The 20,210-nt window shown below is 36.9% G+C and overlaps 1 protein-coding gene across 23 annotated transcripts in view; it reads left to right on the plus strand.

Moving 5' to 3' along the window:
- The window catches only part of NRXN1 (neurexin 1), a 1,424,087-nt gene that overhangs the window by 1,377,736 nt on the left and 26,141 nt on the right, over positions 1-20,210 (plus strand). For 14 of the 23 annotated variants that reach the window (XM_072635587.1, XM_072635593.1, XM_072635592.1 and 11 more), the window contains one exon: positions 3,419-3,506. In XM_072635587.1, coding sequence (XP_072491688.1) covers positions 3,419-3,506 — 88 coding nt within the window. The remainder of the gene's footprint in view (positions 1-3,418; positions 3,507-20,210) is intronic. The other 9 variants (XM_072635590.1, XM_072635594.1, XM_072635597.1 and 6 more) reach the window with 1 other exon arrangement.

The raw sequence follows: 20,210 nt of genomic DNA on the forward strand, positions 1-20,210 counted from the left end.
GTGACCAAAAACTAGACTGTGTGAACCTCTCTGCTTTTATTTTCAATTCAATTCAACCAGTATTTGTTAAGAAGCTTATCAGAACACACAAAGATGGCATATAGCACATGACATTTGGAGAACAAGAGTCTAGTATGGCTGGAACATAGAGTAGAGGGAATAATGTATTATCAACCTGGAAAGTTAGGTTGGAGCTAGGTTGTAGAGGGCTTAAATGCCAGGGTAAAGAGTTTGTGATTTATCCTATAGGCAATAGGGACACAAGCAAGGGTTTTGAAAAGGTGAGTGAATATTAAGACTATTTGGGAAACAGACTGAACGAACTGATGTAGAATGACTAGTTTAAGGTTATATGGGCTACTACAGAGCCAGAATTTGAATCTAGGTCCTTTGAGTCCAAATCTAGTCTCCACTACCATGCTGGCTTTCCACAACCTGTGGGTCTGAATTGGGTATGGGCCAGTATGAATAGATAAAAGGGAATGAATGAGAGAGCTGATGTGGAGGTGAGGCAGTACCTCAGAACTAATTGGAAGTGGAGGTTGAGGAAGAGAGAAGATTTAAAGAATTCCTAGTGTTCAAGTCTGAGTGGTTTGGAAGATAGTGGTGTCATCAAGAGAAATAAGGAATTTGGGAGGAGGGACAGGTTTAGAGGATAAGATGATAAGTTTTGCACATGATAAGTTTGAGGTGCCTTCAGGACATCCTAGTAGATGTGTCCAACAGTCAACTGAAAATTCAACATAGCAAAAAAAGTTATGCTTAGACATATAGATTTTGGATTCATTTGCATATGGAAATTAGTGAGATCACCAGGGGAAGGGAACACATTTATATAGCACCTACTGTGTGTCAGGCACTCTGCTAAGTGCTTAGAAAATATGTAGAGAAGTGATAGCCCAGGATCAAGTTTTGGAGACGCTCTAGGGCATGAGAGGGTGATGAGAGATTGAGAGACACGTAGTAAGAGAGGTAGAAAAAGAGCCAGGAGAACAGAGTGTCTTTGAAGGCAAGGGAAGAAGGTCAGGAATAAGTGATTAACAGTTCTCAGTCCTGAAGAAAGGTCAAAGGAAATGAGGACTGGAAAAAAGCCTTGAATTTAGAAATGAAGAGGAAATCATTAGTAACATTTGAGAGACAAATTTTAGTAGCATTTGGGTGATTGTCAAGGATAATCAAGGAGTTAATGAATGAACAGGTAATGATAGATAGATAAATAAATATAGACATTTCTTAGGCATTTTCTATGTGCCAAACATTGTGCTAAAATATAAGAAAAGAAGACAGTCCCTGCCCTAAAGGAAGTCATTCTTTTCGGGGGAGAACTACATATAAAATAATACTGGAAACTGAGAGGAGAGTTTCCACAAGGAGTTTGGTGAGGAGACTCCAGACTAGTGCAGAAGTCTGGGTCCTGGAAAAATAATGCACCTAAATCAAGGAGGGGCAGGAATGAGGTTCAAGTTTATAGTGGGATGAAGGCTCTTGAAAATTGTTACCACTGTGAGGAGACTGCAGGAAAAGATATGCAACTGGTACAAAAGTAAAAGATTTGCCTATCATAAGTGATAGAAAAAAAAGGATAGATTACATCTGCTAGGAACTTAAATTGAAAGGAGGTCAAGGATATGGTTTGATGGAATTGCAGAATTCAAAGCAGATTTGTTTGGGATGGGGAGAAGTGAGACTTGAACATATATTTGTAGACAGTGGAGAAAGAGCCCATAGATAAGAGATTGAAAATGAAAATGAAAGAGGGAGTAAGAGGAATGGAGAGAGAGAGAGAGAGAGAGAGAGAGAGAGAGAGAGAGAGAGAGAGAGAGAGAGAGAGAGAGAGAGAAACAGAGACAGAGAGACAGAGACAGACAGAGAGACACAGAGACAGAAACAGAGAGAGAAAGACAGAGACAGAGTAAGAGAGACAGAGAGAGAGGTGGGGGAGCAGTTTAGTTGAGCATGGAGAAGTCACATTATCTTCTAAAAATGTAGCAAAGGAGTAAATTTATAGAGACATTTATTTTGAGATATGTAGATGGGGAACTGAGTGATCTCACCACATGTGGCCTTGATTTTAGGAAGGTAGCCAAGGTCATACATCTGCTGAGAGATGGGATGCAGAATGTAGTTAGAGTTTGAGGACAAGATTTGGAGTCTCCATAGAAAGTGTGATAGGGAGTCAATCAGAAAAGACTGCTGTGTCTTGATAAGGTCCCAGGTGAAATTAGCTATCAATTTGTGGTGAGTTCCTCATCTTCTTTTATAGCCTTCCACTACTAGGGAGTAGGAGTGGAGAACATGGATGCTAGGAGTGACCCAGTGTTGAGGACCATAAGGCATGAACAGCAAAAAAGCAAGGGGCAAGGAAGTTGCGGGTGGAGAATGGTGCACAGTCTGATTAGGTAACTATCTTTATTCTGTAAAAGCAGTGAAAGCTAAAACATGGAAAGGAAAACTGCCACTTCTTATTACTCTATCAACTACAAAATGTATTTTCCCCTGAACTTCAATTTGTTATGGAGCCTTAATAATCAAAAGGAAAATAGTGATACCACACTGTCTGAGTTCCCCAAGCTAAGATTTGAGTATAAAATCTTAACTCTTTGTGAGGAAAATGCTTTTGGATATACCCTGTTTTCTTCCTTTTGTTCTATTGCAAAACCCGGGGAGGGAATCTCATGCTAGTGTTTCCTCATGAAGGCACTTAACCATCTTCAAACTTTCTCAAAGTTCAAGTGATAGAATTCTGGATAAGAGGTTATTACTGCTGCAGAAAACTCATCAGTGCATGTGTCGTCATGCCCTATGGCTGCAATAAATTCCATTTGCTCTGTTTTTTCTAGCTATTCACTTACTTTTTCTGAGTAACTGTGTATAACTTATGTATTAAAAATAGATAATATGTCTTAATGAGCTTCCATCCTTTTCATACTTTGTACAGCACAAAAGTGTCTGTTTCTAAGATTTCCTTGCTTCTAAGTGTTTGCCATTTTTACGTTGCTACTGAAAAGTAAAATGAACATTTGTACCATTGTCTTTATACAGGGGATGATTGCATTTGGTGTATCTTATCCACTCAGTCTATTGGATAAGCTGGAACTGTGCTTCAGATATCCATTGAATCATAGTTTTAGAGACAGCAGGGGTGTTAAAGGCCATTAATTCCAGTTGCTCCATGTTACAGATGAGAAATCAGAGGACAAGAGAGGTTAAGTGACTTACCCAGTGTTATGGAGCTAATACATGTCAGAAGCAGAATTCAAAGTCAGGTCTTCCTGACTTCATCTTCTGTGTTCTATCTTCTGTACCACTTTGTTGTCAACGGTAATAAGTGATGATGATGATGATGATGATGGTGATGATGATAGCAACATGTTGTGGGTTCCTTTGAGTAAATCTTCTGAATTTGTTTTCTTTGTAGACCACAGATGACATCCTTGTGGCTTCTGCTGAATGTCCCAGTGATGATGAGGACATCGATCCCTGTGAGCCGAGCTCAGGTGGGTTAGGTTAGTCAACTTTTTTCTTACTCTTTGATTCCCTTTATTGACTTGCATGCAGCATTCCATAGAAAGGTCTTGCTTTCGAGTTCTTATGAACGTATTTTTCTCAAATAATGACTAATTTGTTGATAGGGGAGGAGGGATGGGCCTTTTTAAAAAATCAGATCCAATTCCAGACATTTGTTGAGAAATGACAAGATTATGCATTTCAGTAATAGCTGTTGGGGACAGCACATTGGATTGGTGATTTAGTTTACCCATTCCATTAGCTATGAACATAGCTCTTATATATAATGTTATAACGTGCTTTCCCCTCAAATTGCTTGTGGTATAACCACATTTTTTTTGTAAGCTAAGAAATCACATTGTATTGTGAGTAAAAATTTGACCTTTCTATGATCTAAAAAGACCCTAAAATTTCCCCACACAAAAAAAATCAAATTAGTTTAAGTGATGTATTTTTGGTCTCGGAAGTGGAAGTATTGGCGCAGCAGTAATACAAACAGCTTGTGGAGCCTTTGATACATTTATGCATGTACAGTATAGAAATGTTTCTTTCTTTGAGTCCTGCCATATCACCTGAAAATTTTAGGTCATACACTTTAATAAGTTGATACTTTATTTCCTCTTCTTGCTTATGTTTGTTTATCTTCCACTGTGAATGGGTAATACAGAAAAATGGCTTCCATGCTGCCTTTTCCACCGTTAAGTAATGGTTGTAGAATCCCTTAGGCTTGAGGATGAATAGATCACAGTTGGGTTTTGTTTTTGAATATTCATGATGGTGACTATCAGGGACATTTTTACTGTTCTCAGGATGAGTTCAAGCTCTATTAAGCAGTTTTTCTCCACCTTTAACAGCCCTCCTGTTTAGTCTAATAAAATGAATGAAAGTAGGGGTTAGTAGCTCCAAGGAAGCTAATGACCTCTGCAAGAAAACCCTGGGAACTCCAAGAGGCCTGCAGGTACATGATAGAATGGCCTGTTTATTACTGATTCACAGCCCATAGTGTTGTACAAATCCACTTAAAAGTGGGTTCAAAAACTGCAATTCTTATCTTTTTAGCTATAGCTTTAGGACTAGCTGTATACCTTCCTTTGACTTCCCTGTCCCCTCCGAAACACAAAGTACTACAGACCTGGTACGCAAGGGAGTTGGGGAAAAAAAGGTCAGCAGCACGCTCCTCTCTCCATCTCCTTAATTCACTGCTCAGCACTTCAGATTTCCTTTCAGGGTGTTGAAGGCCAATGGGGAACATAACAGATATTAAATCACCTCTCAGTTCCATAGGGTTGCATGACACCCTGTTCAAGGAATGATATTCTTTTCTTATCTCTAGTGTCCACTTGATTTCAGTCCATCCACAAACCCCTAGCTCCAGAATAATCTTTCTTGCTCAACTCTTTCATATTGCTCCATATCAAAATCACTGCATCATCCAAGTGATTAACTGTCTCTAGTAATTTTCCCTTACCTTCCAATTATATCTAAGGCCATCTTAGGTATTATTCATCCTCTGGTCAATACAATTTTATTGGTACCTAAGCTTTCTCTCTCCCTGCTCTCTTTTCACTTTAAAGAAGAGGCTAGCTGAACCCACTTTTCTCCTGTTAACATCCACTTCTTCAGTGAATGAGTAGAATCATCTATGATTTTTAATGTCCATAAGTATGGTGTGCATAACAAATACACTGGAATTCAGAGGAGGGCAAAAGCACTTAAATGACTGATGCTTTGTGGAGTATAGCAGAGGTGTCATACTTTTGACAGGCAACATGCAGTCCACAAAACTCTTGAGGGTGGCCTGAACCAAATCAAAATGTAATGGGGAAATGTTTAACAAAATAAATAAAAATACAATATGACACAGGTAACGTTAATTTGTGGTTTTCTAAGTCAATCTGTGGCCCTCAGTGATTTTTTTAGACATAAGATAGTAGGATTTAGTGGATAGTAAGAAGGAAAGAAAGGTAAGGGTACTTTGAGCAACAGAGTTTAAAATAGATGATGTAGCACTGAGGTTGGTATTTAAGTTAAGGGATAGAGAGTGCTAGAGGTGAACTGCTGTCTACTACATAATCTTATTTATGTCTGGCCCTCATTTACTTATGACTCTCCCCTGTGCCATGTACGTAGGTGTTTAGGGGATATTTATTAAATTGAACTTTGCAGATTAGTGGCCAAAAATCCTCCCTCCGCAGTAGAGATGATCTAGGACAGCACTTTTCTTTTATGGAAGCACAGAGAACACAAGTAGGAAGCACCCAATGCAAACCAATATATGAACCCAAGGTGTGATGCTCTGTATTTGGTATTCTTTCCCATGATCCATAAATCCTCTTCAACTGAAGAAGGCTAAAGGCAGTGACTCCAACTAAGAAAAGTTTTGTAGTTTTTCTCCTGGGGACCAGTGTACAGCTGAGGAAGACAACGCAAATGGAACAGCCTTGCACCAATTTCAGACTCCAACCACAAGAGTCAGAGAGCTCAGTTAGCTTGACAACACACATGCCAACATTATAATGCCTTGCTAAAGGCATGTTGGGTTCATAGTTGCCTACAGTCTTTAATTTACTAAAGATATTACTGACTTAAAAATGGTATCTATTTCATGCATGCCTTTAATTATGACAGGCAATTATGATTTGTTTGAAATGGGCAAGATCTACATGAATACTCATGATTTCATTCAAAAAGAGGCCTAGACAAGGACTCAAGAGATTTGAATTCTGCTTCTAATTCCTCTATTAACTGTGGCAATAGAGTAATCTGGGGAGATTGGGCTGGGCAATCTCAGCACTCCTGATTCTCTTAGTTTTTTAGTGATTAAAATAATGATGGCTCAAGGTTGAATATCAGAATTGATTTGGGTAATGGTTTTGATTAGTGAGTTTTATTACCATACAAGATTTTAGAGTTAAACCTTGAGAGGACAAATAAGGTCAAAGAAGTGTTAAGTGGGAGAGTTGTGATTGGTCATCAGGCTTTCTCACTTCCAGTCCAGTGGTCCTTCCTTTCACAACAAGGCCATGAGCAGATAAGATTCTTTCTATAGAAAGTGATAAAAAGCAACCACATTTGCGTGTTCACCCTCAGCTGAGCCTTACACTTACCACAGCAGAAAATGATCATAGTATTTTGGGAGTTCAGGTTTTGAGTTAGAAGGAGACTCAGCTATTCTCTAATCCCGGTCTTATTATTTTATAAGTGAGGAAACTGAGGAGAAAAAGATGAAGTTATTTGTCCTTCTCTGGCTGATGAGAAATTATCCTTATAAAAATGCCTTTCAATGAAGGAAACCCCCAAATTTCCTCTGTTAATTTACCATATCATATCAGAAGATTCTCCCTTGGATTTAACTTCTGTATATTCTCATTGTCATCCTGATGAATATCTGGTCACTGGATCCAGGTGGCTCAGGAGGAGAAAGTGAGGCTGGTGACCTGCACAACACTCCCTTTCTCAAAACAAAGTCAAGTGCAAGTCATGTCATTGTTTCTGTGATGGCATGGTCTTCTTCGGCAACGGACAAACACACACACACACACATTCTCATTGTAATCACAAGTTTGCACCATTAGTCTATAATCTCCTTGAAAACAGGGCCGGTCTTATCATAGTACCTGACAAATAGTAGGTATTCAGTAAATGCTTTATTGACTAACCACACACTGACCACACAGTAAAGCATTTCTTCATGTACTCCCAAGTCTTATACAAACTTGAGACCACATCATTTTTATTCTTGTGCTGCCACAGTACTGAGTATATAATGGGCACTTCATAAGTGCTTGTTGAATTGTTTTTTATCTGATTTGAATCCTGAAATACTATAAATTAAAATAAATTCCTCTTTCTCTTTCTTCAGTGTGGCCTAATGAGATCTAGTCTCTTTCTTTATGTTGGGAATGTTCAATAGGTTCTTGCTGACTGACTGTATTTGAGAACTGCTTATATACTTATTAACCATTGTTCAGACATCTCACTTTTTCCTCTTCTTTTTTTTACATCAAATGACCCCATTCCTCATTTAATAATCTTCATTTAAACCTTTTTCAAATTCTCATAATGTTTCTAATAATGGAACCTAGCACTAAATAGTAGGGAGGATCTGAGACATTCTTTATGATGCAAGGATTACATTTTGAATATGCCATGTCGCTTTTGTCATGACCAAAATGTAATCCTATCACTGAGCCTGTTCAGTTAATTACCATATTAAAATGGAAATTCATCAGCATTTTGTCCATTTTGACTCCCAAGATTTTTTTCCTATCATATTTACATTTAGTGACTTATCTCAAAGCTATTTCTTCCGTTGTCTTCTTCCCAGCTGTACAGGTTTGAATTTATCACCTTACTAAACTCGTTCCTTTTATTCTGTTTTTGGTTACCCATTCCCTGTTCCAAGGTTTATTATCTAATGAATATGTCATGGTGGCTTGTAACATTAGACTCACTTGAGGCTTATCTAGCTGCTTATACTAAGTCTAGTTTGACTTCCCATCTTTTCATTATGTGCTACTTATTTCAGCATCTGACATTTCTTAAAATTTCTCTTTATCCCTTCCTTTACATTTTGATATTTATGTTAAGATTTTTTTTTCACTTCTGTTTAGAAATTTACTTGTCTGACCAGATCGTCGTGTTTTTCATCGTGTTCATCTTCCTTGATCTGCATTTGATTTTCCCATTTTTTTTTCTGGTAATATAACATTTTCAATTGTGTTCTCACTCCCCATCAATTTCTTGGTTTACTTGTTTGATTTTCCTGCAACTTACTCAACTTTTGGAGAGGTCTGTTCTTATGCTTGTGCTATTTTCTCAAGCTATGACCAGTTCTCTCCTTATACCTTTTCCTGTGGCTACCCAATCATAAAATTATGGGATCTCAGAGTTGGAAGGGAACTCAGAGTTTGTCTAATTCAACCCATATTTAAACAGCAATATCCTCTGTGACATTGTGACATCTCTGGTTTGGGGGGATTTTTTTTTACCTTCTGAGATAACTCATTCTACTCTGAATAGTTCTAATTGTTAGCTTTATAATTGTGTAGGTACACTCAGGATGTCACAAAAGTTTTAATTTACTTTTAAGCTATTAAGCAAATTTATTAAAGCTTAAAACTATACTATGACTTCAGGGCTAACCTATATATGTACCTATATCTACATACACACACATATATAAATGTTGAGCTCACATATAGATAGATGTTTGCACACATAAACATTCTCATTTACCCCTTTAGAATGTAAGTTCCTTGCATGTAAGGATCCTTTTGTTTTATTCATTATATTGGTTTCCTCAGCAGGGAACTTCTAATGGGATCTGGCACATAGTAGGTGCTTACTACTTGTTGATTGATTGATTGACAATTTGCCTCTTTACAACATGTACTCAGGACTGCTATTTTCAAAAAAGCTATAGTTCTTTCTCCTCACCTTACAAATCTGCTCTTTTCTTGGTTAAACAGTTCTTTTCTTTGTATGGCCTAGTTCTCAGAATCCTTATGATTCGAGTCCCTCTAGGTTTTTCATAGTCCTTCCTAAAGTGTTGCACACATACCTGAACACGATCCTTTAGATGCAGTCTAGCCAGGGCAGAATTCAATCAGATCAAATTCTACCTTATTTTGGATACACCACTTTATTAATGCAGCCTAAGATTGTGTTAATTTTATCTAATGAAGAAAATCATGCAATAATATTTACTTTTTTTCACCTCTTTGTGTGCTATTGAATTATTCATTCAAACTTGGCCCAGGGATTATGTTGTGTTCCTCTCAAACCTACCTGATGAACTGTGAAAGCGATCATTTGGCAAAGTGCCACTTTGCACATTAGGAGCTGTGTTCTGCCCTAGCACTGTGCCCCTCTTCCCCTTCTTGGGCTGTATCTTTGATTTCTCTATCATCTGAATGAAAAGACACACCACATAGAGTGTCGGTACTTTTCTGTACTGAAATGTGGCAGACAATCACTGAAATGACTGAGACATAGAGAAAAAACTGAACACAATACAATGCAGCAAAGGAAATTCAACTTAACTGGCACAGATTGAACACTTACTATATGTAATGTGTGAAGGGGTAAAGAGGTAAATACGGTTCCACAAATACTCAAGTATCTCCTATATGCTAGGCACAAAGACAAAAAGCAAAAGAGACTTCCATAAACAGAGAATGTTAAATAGAGAATATATACAAGGCAATTTCTGGGTGGAGGGCATGAGCAACTAGAAAGCTAGGATAAGCTTCCTGTAGCAGGTGGCATGAGCTCAGTTGCTAAGGATGCTAAAGATTCTAAGAGGCAGAAGTGAGGATAAATAAGACAGTTTCTTATTAAATAGTTAAAAGTCTAAAGGGGAAATTATATATGTACACCAATAATAATAAGGGTCTATAGAAGGGAGACATCATTTCTCTTTTAAAAATTAGGAAAGCCTTCTTGTGGCAAGTGCTACTTGAACTTGACCAGCAAGGACAGATGAGCTTTTAAAAGGCAGGGATTGGGGAATAGTAATGAAGAAAGGAAAAAAATGGAATAAAATATGGAAACCCACTGAAGAACAAGAGGGCATCAAATCAGAGAAGGAAGTTATTGTTTCCAAAGCTTTGGTGTATGCTACCCCTGCCACCACAATTATAAATTAGAGTTCACTGATGTCAGTGATATTGATGTGAAAAATAGAGGTTCTGTCCTTCCAAAGATGGATTTGATGTCTCAAGCATATAGTGGAAGGACAAGATTGACTGACTTCAGTCACATGGACTGAGATTGAGTTTTCCAGTGGATGGGCAGTTTCCTCAGAAGCATGGATGTGTGTGCTTTCCTTTCCCCATTCCCTTCTTCTCATTAGACAGCTACTTTTAAGCACTAGGGGGAAAATTATATGGGCTCCACTGTCTGAATCTTAAAACTTTAGGTTCACAGTAAATCTTATTGCAGAAGTCTCTGGTCACAATGGAACATAGACTACAGACATGAATTCAAGTTCAGTTTTTATTTAGCAATATGAGTCCTGCCAGGTTTTATTATTTCACTTCCCACTGGAATTGCTTCTTGGTGAAAAGCTCAGACAGAAGTCTGAAACTGATTAGGATCCCTAGAGTAGATGAGTTTGGAATGAGAGATTTTTCTCCTTTCATGTGGGAATTTCTTGAAGTATGATTATCTCCCCTCCCCCAGCCCCACCTTATTTTGCTCTTAAAGAGGAAGATTCTCATATCTAGGGTCAATCATCTATTTTCTGGGAATTCATGTGATTCTAACCACTCCATGATTTTTGTCTTCTCCCTTTAGAGGTGTAATACTATGAACAAATTACACTCTTGGGGAAGAGAGGAGAGAGAGTTAATAGTATTTTAGACCTCAACAAATCAAGAAAACCATCTCCAAATGCTTTAACATTTCCTTACCTTAAACAAAGAATGGTATTTACAGCATTTGTGCAAAGGAAGAAATATCTATGTAGTTAAGGGAGACAGAAAAGGGTCAGCAATTCTTATAATAAACACTAAAATGTCCTCTAAACAAATGGAGCTCATGTGGTGGTCACAGTCTGTCACCAAATACCTTTTAAAGACTAACTAGTATTATGGTGCTGAAAAGGGAACATGACAGCATATAAATTCCTCAGAAATGCTTGTGAAATGAAAAGTAAATAAATGACTAATAGTAATAATGGATATAGAACTAATAATGGTAGTAAGAATAATTAGAGTGTTTATATATGTATATACATACACACACACACACACACATATATATATATATTTGCAAAGCATCTGACATTTTATTTCATTTGATCTTCACAATAACCCAGTGAAGTAGGTGTTATTTATTATTCCTATTTTACAGATAAGGAAACTGATACCAAGCCAGATCAAAGACTCTTTTAGATCCCCACTTGATAGATAAGAAAACTGAGGTTGAAAATGGTTCCTTCTTGTAAGTGCCCAAGGCAAGATTCAAACTCGGGTCTTCCTGACTCCAAGTTGAATCCCCTCTCACCCCATTTACTATGTCATTCAGCTCTTTCTATTTAATGGATGAATCAAATGAGACTACTTAATCCTCTTTCTTAATTAAATAGCTTGTATTTAGAGAATAATAGATATTCTGATGCTTTGAAGAATCTGTGGTTTCATATTTCTTGATGTCTCAAAACTTCTTCCATTAGGTCAGATTGTATCTCATTGGGGCCTGCATAGCCTGGATGATTCTTGTACACGACCTTCCAAAAGCATCTACAGAGTTTCTGTTCAATAAAAAACTGGAAAATGACCTCTAGGCGTTTTAGTATTTCAAAGATAACAGCATAGTGTTTGGATAGTCAAACTGTTATGCTGTTCCTACTCTTTCTAAATTACTGGCCCATATATTCTTTTCTTTTCTTTCTTTCTTTCTTTCTTTCTTTCTTTCTTTCTTTCTTTCTTTCTTTCTTTCTTTCTTTCTTTCTTTCTTTCTTTCTTTCTTTCCTTCCTTCCTTCCTTCCTTCCTTCCTTCCTTCCTTCCTTCCTTCCTTCCTTCCTTCCTTCCTTTCTTTCTTTCTTTCTTTCTTTTTTCTTTTATTTATTTACCTATTTATTTATTTGCTTATTTACTTATCTACTTATTCATTCATTCATTCATCTATCTCTTTATTTATTTTCAGTGTTCTACAATCACTACCATAGAATTTCGATTTTTTTCTCTTCCTCCCCCTCTTTACCCCCTCCCTCCCTAAGACAGCATACAATTTTATGTAGGTTCTACACATACATTCCTATTAAATACATTTTCACCATCCACATTCTATTTTCATTAATCAATCAAAAAGTGTCTACTATGTAACAGGCACTATGATAGGAGCTAAGGAGACAAGTCCAAAGACTGAAACAATTACTATTTTTACGCCTTGGATGATACTTTTTATCCTCAGTGCTTAATAAATGTTAACTGAATTAAATTAAATTTCTTTAGTACCACTTCTCAAATGAAAGTTATTGTTGTTAATATGGTGCAACCTACTTAGGCCCAGTGTGCATCTTTCCATCGCCCTTAGGGTCACCTGAATTTTGTTTCTTCTGAAATCATGAGGTTCCTTGATATCCCACCATATAGTTTCAAAAGAAGCGTATTAGTGTTGTAAAGACTGGGTCTTTTGATAAGAAATAACTTGGAACGGTGAAAGTATTATTGGCACATTTATAGAATGGAAGTTCTTATTTGCAGTGTCTGTCTAATAGATATACTTAGGTACTGTAACTCCAGAGACCTATTCAAATACATATGATATGTATTCTTCATCTATTTAGTTTTCTTTTGCAGATTTTTAGACTAGTCTTTTCTGAGTGGCAGTGGAACTCATTAAAGAGATTCTATGGTATTCTTGGGCAGTTAGGTGGCATAGGAGAAGACTCATCTTCATGAATTGATATCTGGCCTCAGATGCTTACTAGGAGTGTGACCCTGGACAAGTCACTTAACCCTATTTGTCTCTGTTTCCTCATCTGCAAAGTGAGCTGGAGAAGGAAATACAAACCATTCTACTATCTTTGCCAAGAAAATCCCAAGTAGGTTCATGAAGAGTTGGACACTACTGAAACAACTGATCAACAACAAAGGGTTTACTTGGCTTTGATATGCAATGTTCTTTTCAAAGGAGACATCTGGACAACCTTGCATTTAATGGAATTTCCTCTTTCATTTTAACTCTGCATTGGACTTCTTCCACAAAAATAGCCAAAGTTTTTGGCATGCATATGTGCATCTTTTAAATTCCTCAATTGATGATGATAATTAGTGGATCACAGAACAAAGTTATTTCTCTATTTATCAGGTAGCTAGGTGGCATGGAGAATAAAGTGAAAAACCTGACTTCGAATCCTGCTTCAGATGCATGCTAACTCTGTGATCCTTGGCAAGTCACTTAACCTTTGCCTCAATTTCCTCACCTGTAAAATGAGAAGAATAATATCTACCTCTTAAGCTTATGAGGATAAAATGAGATAATATTTATAAAGTATTTTATAAGCCTTAAAACATTATATAAAGGCTAGCTATTATTATCTTTGTGTTTGCTTCTCTCCAGCTATCTGTATGGTAACATATGGGTAGTAAAACACCTTGCTAAAGGTGAGCTTTGAAGTCTACATTTTGTGCTAGCCAATGAAATCATTTTTAAAAATTTTCAGTAAACAATAACTATAATAAGATATTTTATTCCTTACACTTCTCAGTAAAATGTTTAAATAGTCAGCTATAAAGTCTACAAAAACCTATCTCATAATTTCCTTGAAGATATCTTTAATATGTGCATAGATTATTATAGAATTGAGATAGGAAGGTAGATATGTAAATCAATTCTCACCGAAGTCTTCTTGTTCTAATAATCCACTTCCCTCCCCCCCCCGCCCCCACTATTTTTTGAGAGTCTTTCCTTCTATGAGATATCTTGAGAATTGTTTGGTGGTACCTTGTGTAATGTCTAAGAGAGATTTCTTCTGTTCACATTTGAAGAAATCTAGGAATTCTTCTCAACTTAATCTTTTAAAGTACCATTTCTACTTCCTTAAATATAAAGCCAAGATCCCAAATGTAGTGGTTCCACCATTGTTTTTAATGAAAGTAAATTGCAAAATAATTCCTGACAAATCTATGCAGTTTCACCATCTAATTGGAGTTTAATCTTCAGGATTATTTTACTATGTTTCACACCAATTTTTTTTCCCTTCAAAAATAGATCACGGACATATTAATGCAATCGACAAAAACAAAATGTCAGAATTAGTCTCTTCAGTGACAATTTTCCCTTGATGTTTGTACCTTGCCAAACAGCTTTCAAAATGCAAGAAGAAAGAGTGTATTCACTTGTGTTTGGGGTGGTGCAAGATGGTGGACTCAGTACAATTATTTGTGACATTGACATGGTTGCTCTTTACAAGCCAACCTTAGTTCTTCAATACTATCTCCATTTTGAATTGAAACTATACATCATAGCAATTCTCATGTAATTCTGCTGAGGGAAGGAACAATTTTTCTTTTGCTCCTTAGTGAGGAAATTCTTGAATTGAAAGAGTTGGTGTCCCAGCATGTTGAAGCAGTGACCTAAGCCCACACCACAGTGTAGAGAAAGCAAATTCACATTAATCTTTCCACCCATTCATTTCCCCTGCCACTGCTTTTTGCTATTTTGTGAGGTTGTTCTGCTCATAAGCTTCCAAATACTTCTTTTTGATGTCTATCACCAACAAGTGATAAGGCAACCATTTTATTGCTGACTTCTTTGTAGTTTGAACTTCTGAGTATCCTTACTGGTATTTTTATTTTAATTTTGTAGCTACAGTCTTTTGTATCAACCTTGGTAGACGTTCATAGGCAATTTGCTCCCTTTCCTTTTTAATTTAAATCCCTTTTGATGAGATTTTAAAGATGATAGGCAAATTTTTATTATTTTTCATTCTACCATCTCTTTTAAGGTATTCAGCATCCCTTGCTAAGAGCCCACTTTCTTGTTTGCTAAGCTGTGGTCAGAAATCCAAAAGTCAGTCTCAGATGTCATATTTTTAATCAACTCTTTACTTTTTCAAATCTGTTTCTCTTCTGTAACCATTGGCAGCAGAGGTAAAAACATCACCGGTGCCTCTGTGGCCCGTAATTTCTTGCTCCAAAGTTGCTATTCGTTAGCAATGTCTTGTAGGTTCTCTTTAACATTATTGTTGTTTACATGAATCACCAGAAGTGGCTAGTAGTAATCAGGTTTGACCATTCCTGGGAAGTTCTCCCTTGTCTATGGGATGTGCAAAAGGAAGAAGATGTATTTATTGTTAATGGCAGGTTAATATCTGATTAAAGCTGGGTGGGAATCAGAGAAAGCTGACCAGATGTTGGACCTTCGTTCCTGACTTTAAAGAGCACTGACAGGTCCTGCAGTGTAAAAGCATTGGAAGTAAACACCAAGTTAGAAAGAATAATTAGTTATCTACAGGCAGGTAGGTATCCAAGGTGGGGGAGAATCTTTTGAGTTCTTCGTTTCTTCCCCTAGCCACAGCCTGTAGCAGAATGCACTATCCTGAAACACTCTCTCTATATTGTCCTCACTGGTCATAGGATAAGAGAAGCATTTTTCCTACCATTTGTCCCAAGAGTAAATATTTTTTTTATTGTTCTGGGATTAAATGTCAAAGGAATCATATGGAATAGATTCTATGATTAGCTCTACCAAAACAACAACCCCCAAAATAGTCTCTTGTTGAGACTTGAATCGCTTAGTTGCCGTATTTACTATCACAATCAGTCTTCATCCCCTGCCCCATGTGCTTGTTTTTGCAAAAAAATTTGCTCTCAAAATATATTTTCACGTGAGCGAACCCTAGCAGTGCTGCCTACCACAAACTGAGAGTACAATTTCACTTCCTTTAAGGCTGCCATGACCACCAACATCAATTTGTTGTTGTTCAGGCGTTTTCAATCAGGTCTTGATTTTTTTGTGACTCCTTATGGGGTTTTCTTGGCAAAGATACTGGAGTGGTTTACTATTTCCTTCTCCAGCTCATTTTACAGTTGCAGAAACTGAGGCAAACAGGGTTAAGTGACTTGCCCAGGGTCACAGAATTAATGTCTGCAAGGCAGATCCAAACTCAAGAAAATGAGTCTTCCAGACCTTCCATTGTACCACCTAACTGCCTCAGCATCGATGAGAGAGAGCAGAGCCTTTGAATACTTGAAACAATAGTTAGGTACTCTTCCTTTTATTTTCAACAAATATAAGTTAATTGAACTTAGTTCCTGTCTCGTTAATTGCTTTTAACGAGAATTCTGAGGTTCAGTATAGTTGTAAGTACCAGCCCTAGCTATGAGAGTAAAATGATTTGACTAGGTAAATTCTTTTTTTTTCTCCTTAGAATTGTGAGTGAGAGTAGCTGAGAGAGAACAGTTTAAGAAGGAAAACAGAGAAACAAATATAGTATGCATTGATGTGCATATGAACCTGAACTGGCACAACAGTTTTGGACATTGTCCATATGGAAATTAGCTGGGAGCAGGATGGCCTGATTACTTCAGACATCTTGATTATAAAATCGCAGGGTAGGTTTGTCAGCCACAATTCTCATTTCTCTCTGTCTCTGTCTCTGTCTCTCTCTGTCTTTCTGTCCCTCCTTCCCTGTTCTCACATAAAAGCACAAAACAAGTTATGTATATATATACATATATATACATATATGTGTGCATATGACTGCATCTGTACTTTAAAAATAATGTAAATGCTTATATGTGTCATGTCCTTTGATGAAATCATGAATCAAATACCATGAAAATACAGTTCATAATGCTGACCCATTCTTGTATTATATAAGGAAAAAGGTTAAGAAAACACAAGGAGAACAAAATGGCTTGTGAGATGAAGCCTCCTCTTGTAGGAAGGCTCTTCATTTATTAGAATGCAGGAAACTATTTTTTGTGATTTCAGATGTTTGGCAATTCCATGAAGACAAATATATATGAGAATGTACATTTAAATAATTCTGTGCTATACTTTTAAATTTTATTGCAAAGGGTCCTTTACATGTATTAGTGTTCATCAAGCTAAATTTACTTCAATTACTCTGTGATTCTGAGTGGTTTTCCAGTGTGCTAGTTTAGGAGAAAAAAAAATCAGAGGATTATATTGAACCAGTGCCATTAAACCTATTAAGAATAAAGATATGTATATTGAACAAGGTGCATCTTTTCATTAAATAAGTCCTCACAATCATATTAAGGGAAATGCCATTCATTAGATCATATTTGTTAGAACCTGATTGGAAGGTAATTTTGTTCTACATTTAAATTTTTTTGGATAAGAACATGTGATTATTCAAAAGTGAATTTAATTAAACTTTGATAGCCAACAAATTGATTTTAAGATAGAGGATTCTGGGTAATATCAAGAGAAAAAATATTCAACCTGCAGCAATCTATCTGTCCCCTTTAGCATCATATGACTAACTCTGAGTGACCCATCAAGTGGTAATTGCTCTGAATGTCTGACTAATGATCTCTAGGGGATGGAGCTTACCGTTCAAAAACTAGATGATTTAGAAGGATAAACAGTTCTGCTATAGAGTTCATGATGTCACCCAATATATTAAAGTCAGGATTGAATTTGGAATAGTGAAAACAAGGCCAAGCTGAGCCTTCATTAGGTACAATTCTGACTTACATTTTCTCTACATTGCTGGGGGTACTGAAAAGAATTATAGCTTTCCTGCCAGTGTTGAGTGTTTTTGTACATTAACAATAAGACACTGATAGAAGAACAGTAGGAAACAATGGCATCTAATCAAGGGGGATTTTTTTTCTCTGCAGAAAGCAACAGTTCTTATGTAATGAAACCCTTTTGGATTCTCCATCATATGTAGTGTTTTTCTAAAAACTCTAATTTTATGGTGGGACCTGTTATAGGTGGTTTGGTGGCAAGATGCTTATTAATCACCTTGTGATAGCCCCCTTACTGGGATTCCAAATTCAGTTTCCTAAAAAAAAAAAAAATAGCACATTAGTTCTTTCTGAGGGTTGGATTGAGTATGTATGTACCATATGGACAACCCCCCCCAAAAATACCACCAGACCAGCCAAAAATCCTAGTTCTCTACAAATTATATTTATTTACAAATCAGTATATTTGCTATTTTTGGATTTCACTTGTAGGTCTGAGAACACGAGTTCTCCCTAATGTAATTTACTCTTAAAACAAGTAACAGGATTTTAAAAAAAGCAGGGCTATAATGAATGAGTGCAGAAAAAATCCTCAGGAATCCTCATACATGTCACCTTTACTGATGTTGTTTACCTACTGCACATCATGATTCCTATTTACAGAATTCTTTTTAAAAGCTTTTGCTGAAATGTGGCAAATGTCCTATTGAGTTTATAAAAGGAGAAAGCCAGAAATACTACTCTGATGTAATATATTTGCCAATCTTGAAGAGAGAAAAATAGTGTAAGGAAAGTTAATCCACATACAGGGAAATAGATCATTGAAACCAGTAAGAGATCCAAGATTTGAGTGCTAGCATTTATAACTTTACAACTGGGAACAATATAAGTCTCAATTTTTTCCTCTGTAAAATGGAGATAATGATATCTGTGATACCTACTTTCCATCTTGAATAAGATAATGTAATAAAACACAAAATTCTACGTAAATGTGAACTATTATTATATAAAATTATAGCTTAAGTATATTAAAATGAAAGAAGAAGCCAAGAGAGGAAGAGATAAAATATATCTAAGGTAGTTCTTCAACTCTAACCCAGAAGTGAATAGATTAGCCATCAGCTGGTCATTTGGTCTACGAGGAGGAGCTAGGTTGAGTTGGAACCCAACTGTACTAATATCTCCAGGTACCAATAATCAAGATATTTGGGGGTATCAGAGGAAATAGAGTGTGTGAATCCTTAGCTTTCGGACAAATATATAATGGCAGAATTCCTCCACATATGAAGAATGGAGGAAGTGTGATGAGTTAAAAAGAGTCCAAAATTAGACCTGGTTTTATGCCCTGGAACTTATTTGCATTCTTTAATTTCTACACAATTATACTGGTGATGTGGGAAGAACATCTGATTTCCACCAACCCAGTAACTGAGTTTGGAGTGTGTCCCACTTGTGTGACTTTTATACACTCACCTGGTTGCCTTCTCATTGGAAATAATATCAAAAAAGGATGATATTGGCTATTGCTGAAATAGTGGCTTTATGTTTCTAGACATGTTTGTCACCACACTCGAGAACAGTTAAGGTTATGTTATCTCCTTAAGAACACCATCTCTGAGCTACTCTCCTACCCTCTGTCATGCACTTGACAGAGTCAAGCATCTATGTTCTTTAAGGCACTGGACATTCTTCACACAAACATTTGCTCTTGCAAGGGTCGTTCTTGTAATACTTGGGCAGACCAACTTGCAAATGGTAAATTGCTGAAAATCTTAGGAGTTATATTTTGTACTAAAATAGAAGGAGAGGAAATTAAAGTAAGATCGGGTCTAGAGGGCAGGATTTTCTCTCTATAGCAAGAGTTAGAATTATCTTTGGAAGGACAGGTGAGAAAACACTGGAGAGGAGGGAGGTGGCAGAGCTTTTCCCTGACACATAGAGCAAGAGCCAGACTAGTGGCATGGGTACCTGTGGCTGCCTTCCTCAACCCCAGGCTTCCAAGGGAGACTGAGAGGTAAAAGCTAAAATGACAAAGTGTTTTATTTTGTTTCATTTTCCATTTCATTTTGTTCAATCTGGATCCTTGCTCAAGGAGCTGCAGTCTAGGGTGTGATCATGATGGACTACCTTTCTCTTCCATGGGGAAATCAGGAGACTTCTTTATTCCTACTTTAGCTAATGCTAATAAGGATTAGTGTCTTCTCTCTCTTTAATCCCACTCTGTGTTAAAAAATAACATATTAGCCCTGGTGGACTTTGGTGTCCACCATTTTCCTTTTTGTCAAAGGAATGAAAGGGCACAAATACAAAGATCTATAATTAGGAAAGAGAAGACACCCACACTGACTACTTGCTTGTTTGTTTTATCTTTGCTAGCAACCCTGGAAGTATAAGCCACTTTGTCTATCTGCCTGAGTGTCTGTCTGATATATCTTTATTTGTCCGTCTTCTGTCTCTCTTCCTCCTTGGGAAAGAGGATGATGAAATTTACATTAGGACAGGTAATGAAGCATCTTCTCCCATGA

Source organism: Notamacropus eugenii, chromosome 1 (genome assembly GCF_028372415.1).
Source record: "Notamacropus eugenii isolate mMacEug1 chromosome 1, mMacEug1.pri_v2, whole genome shotgun sequence".
NCBI lineage: Eukaryota > Metazoa > Chordata > Mammalia > Diprotodontia > Macropodidae > Notamacropus > Notamacropus eugenii.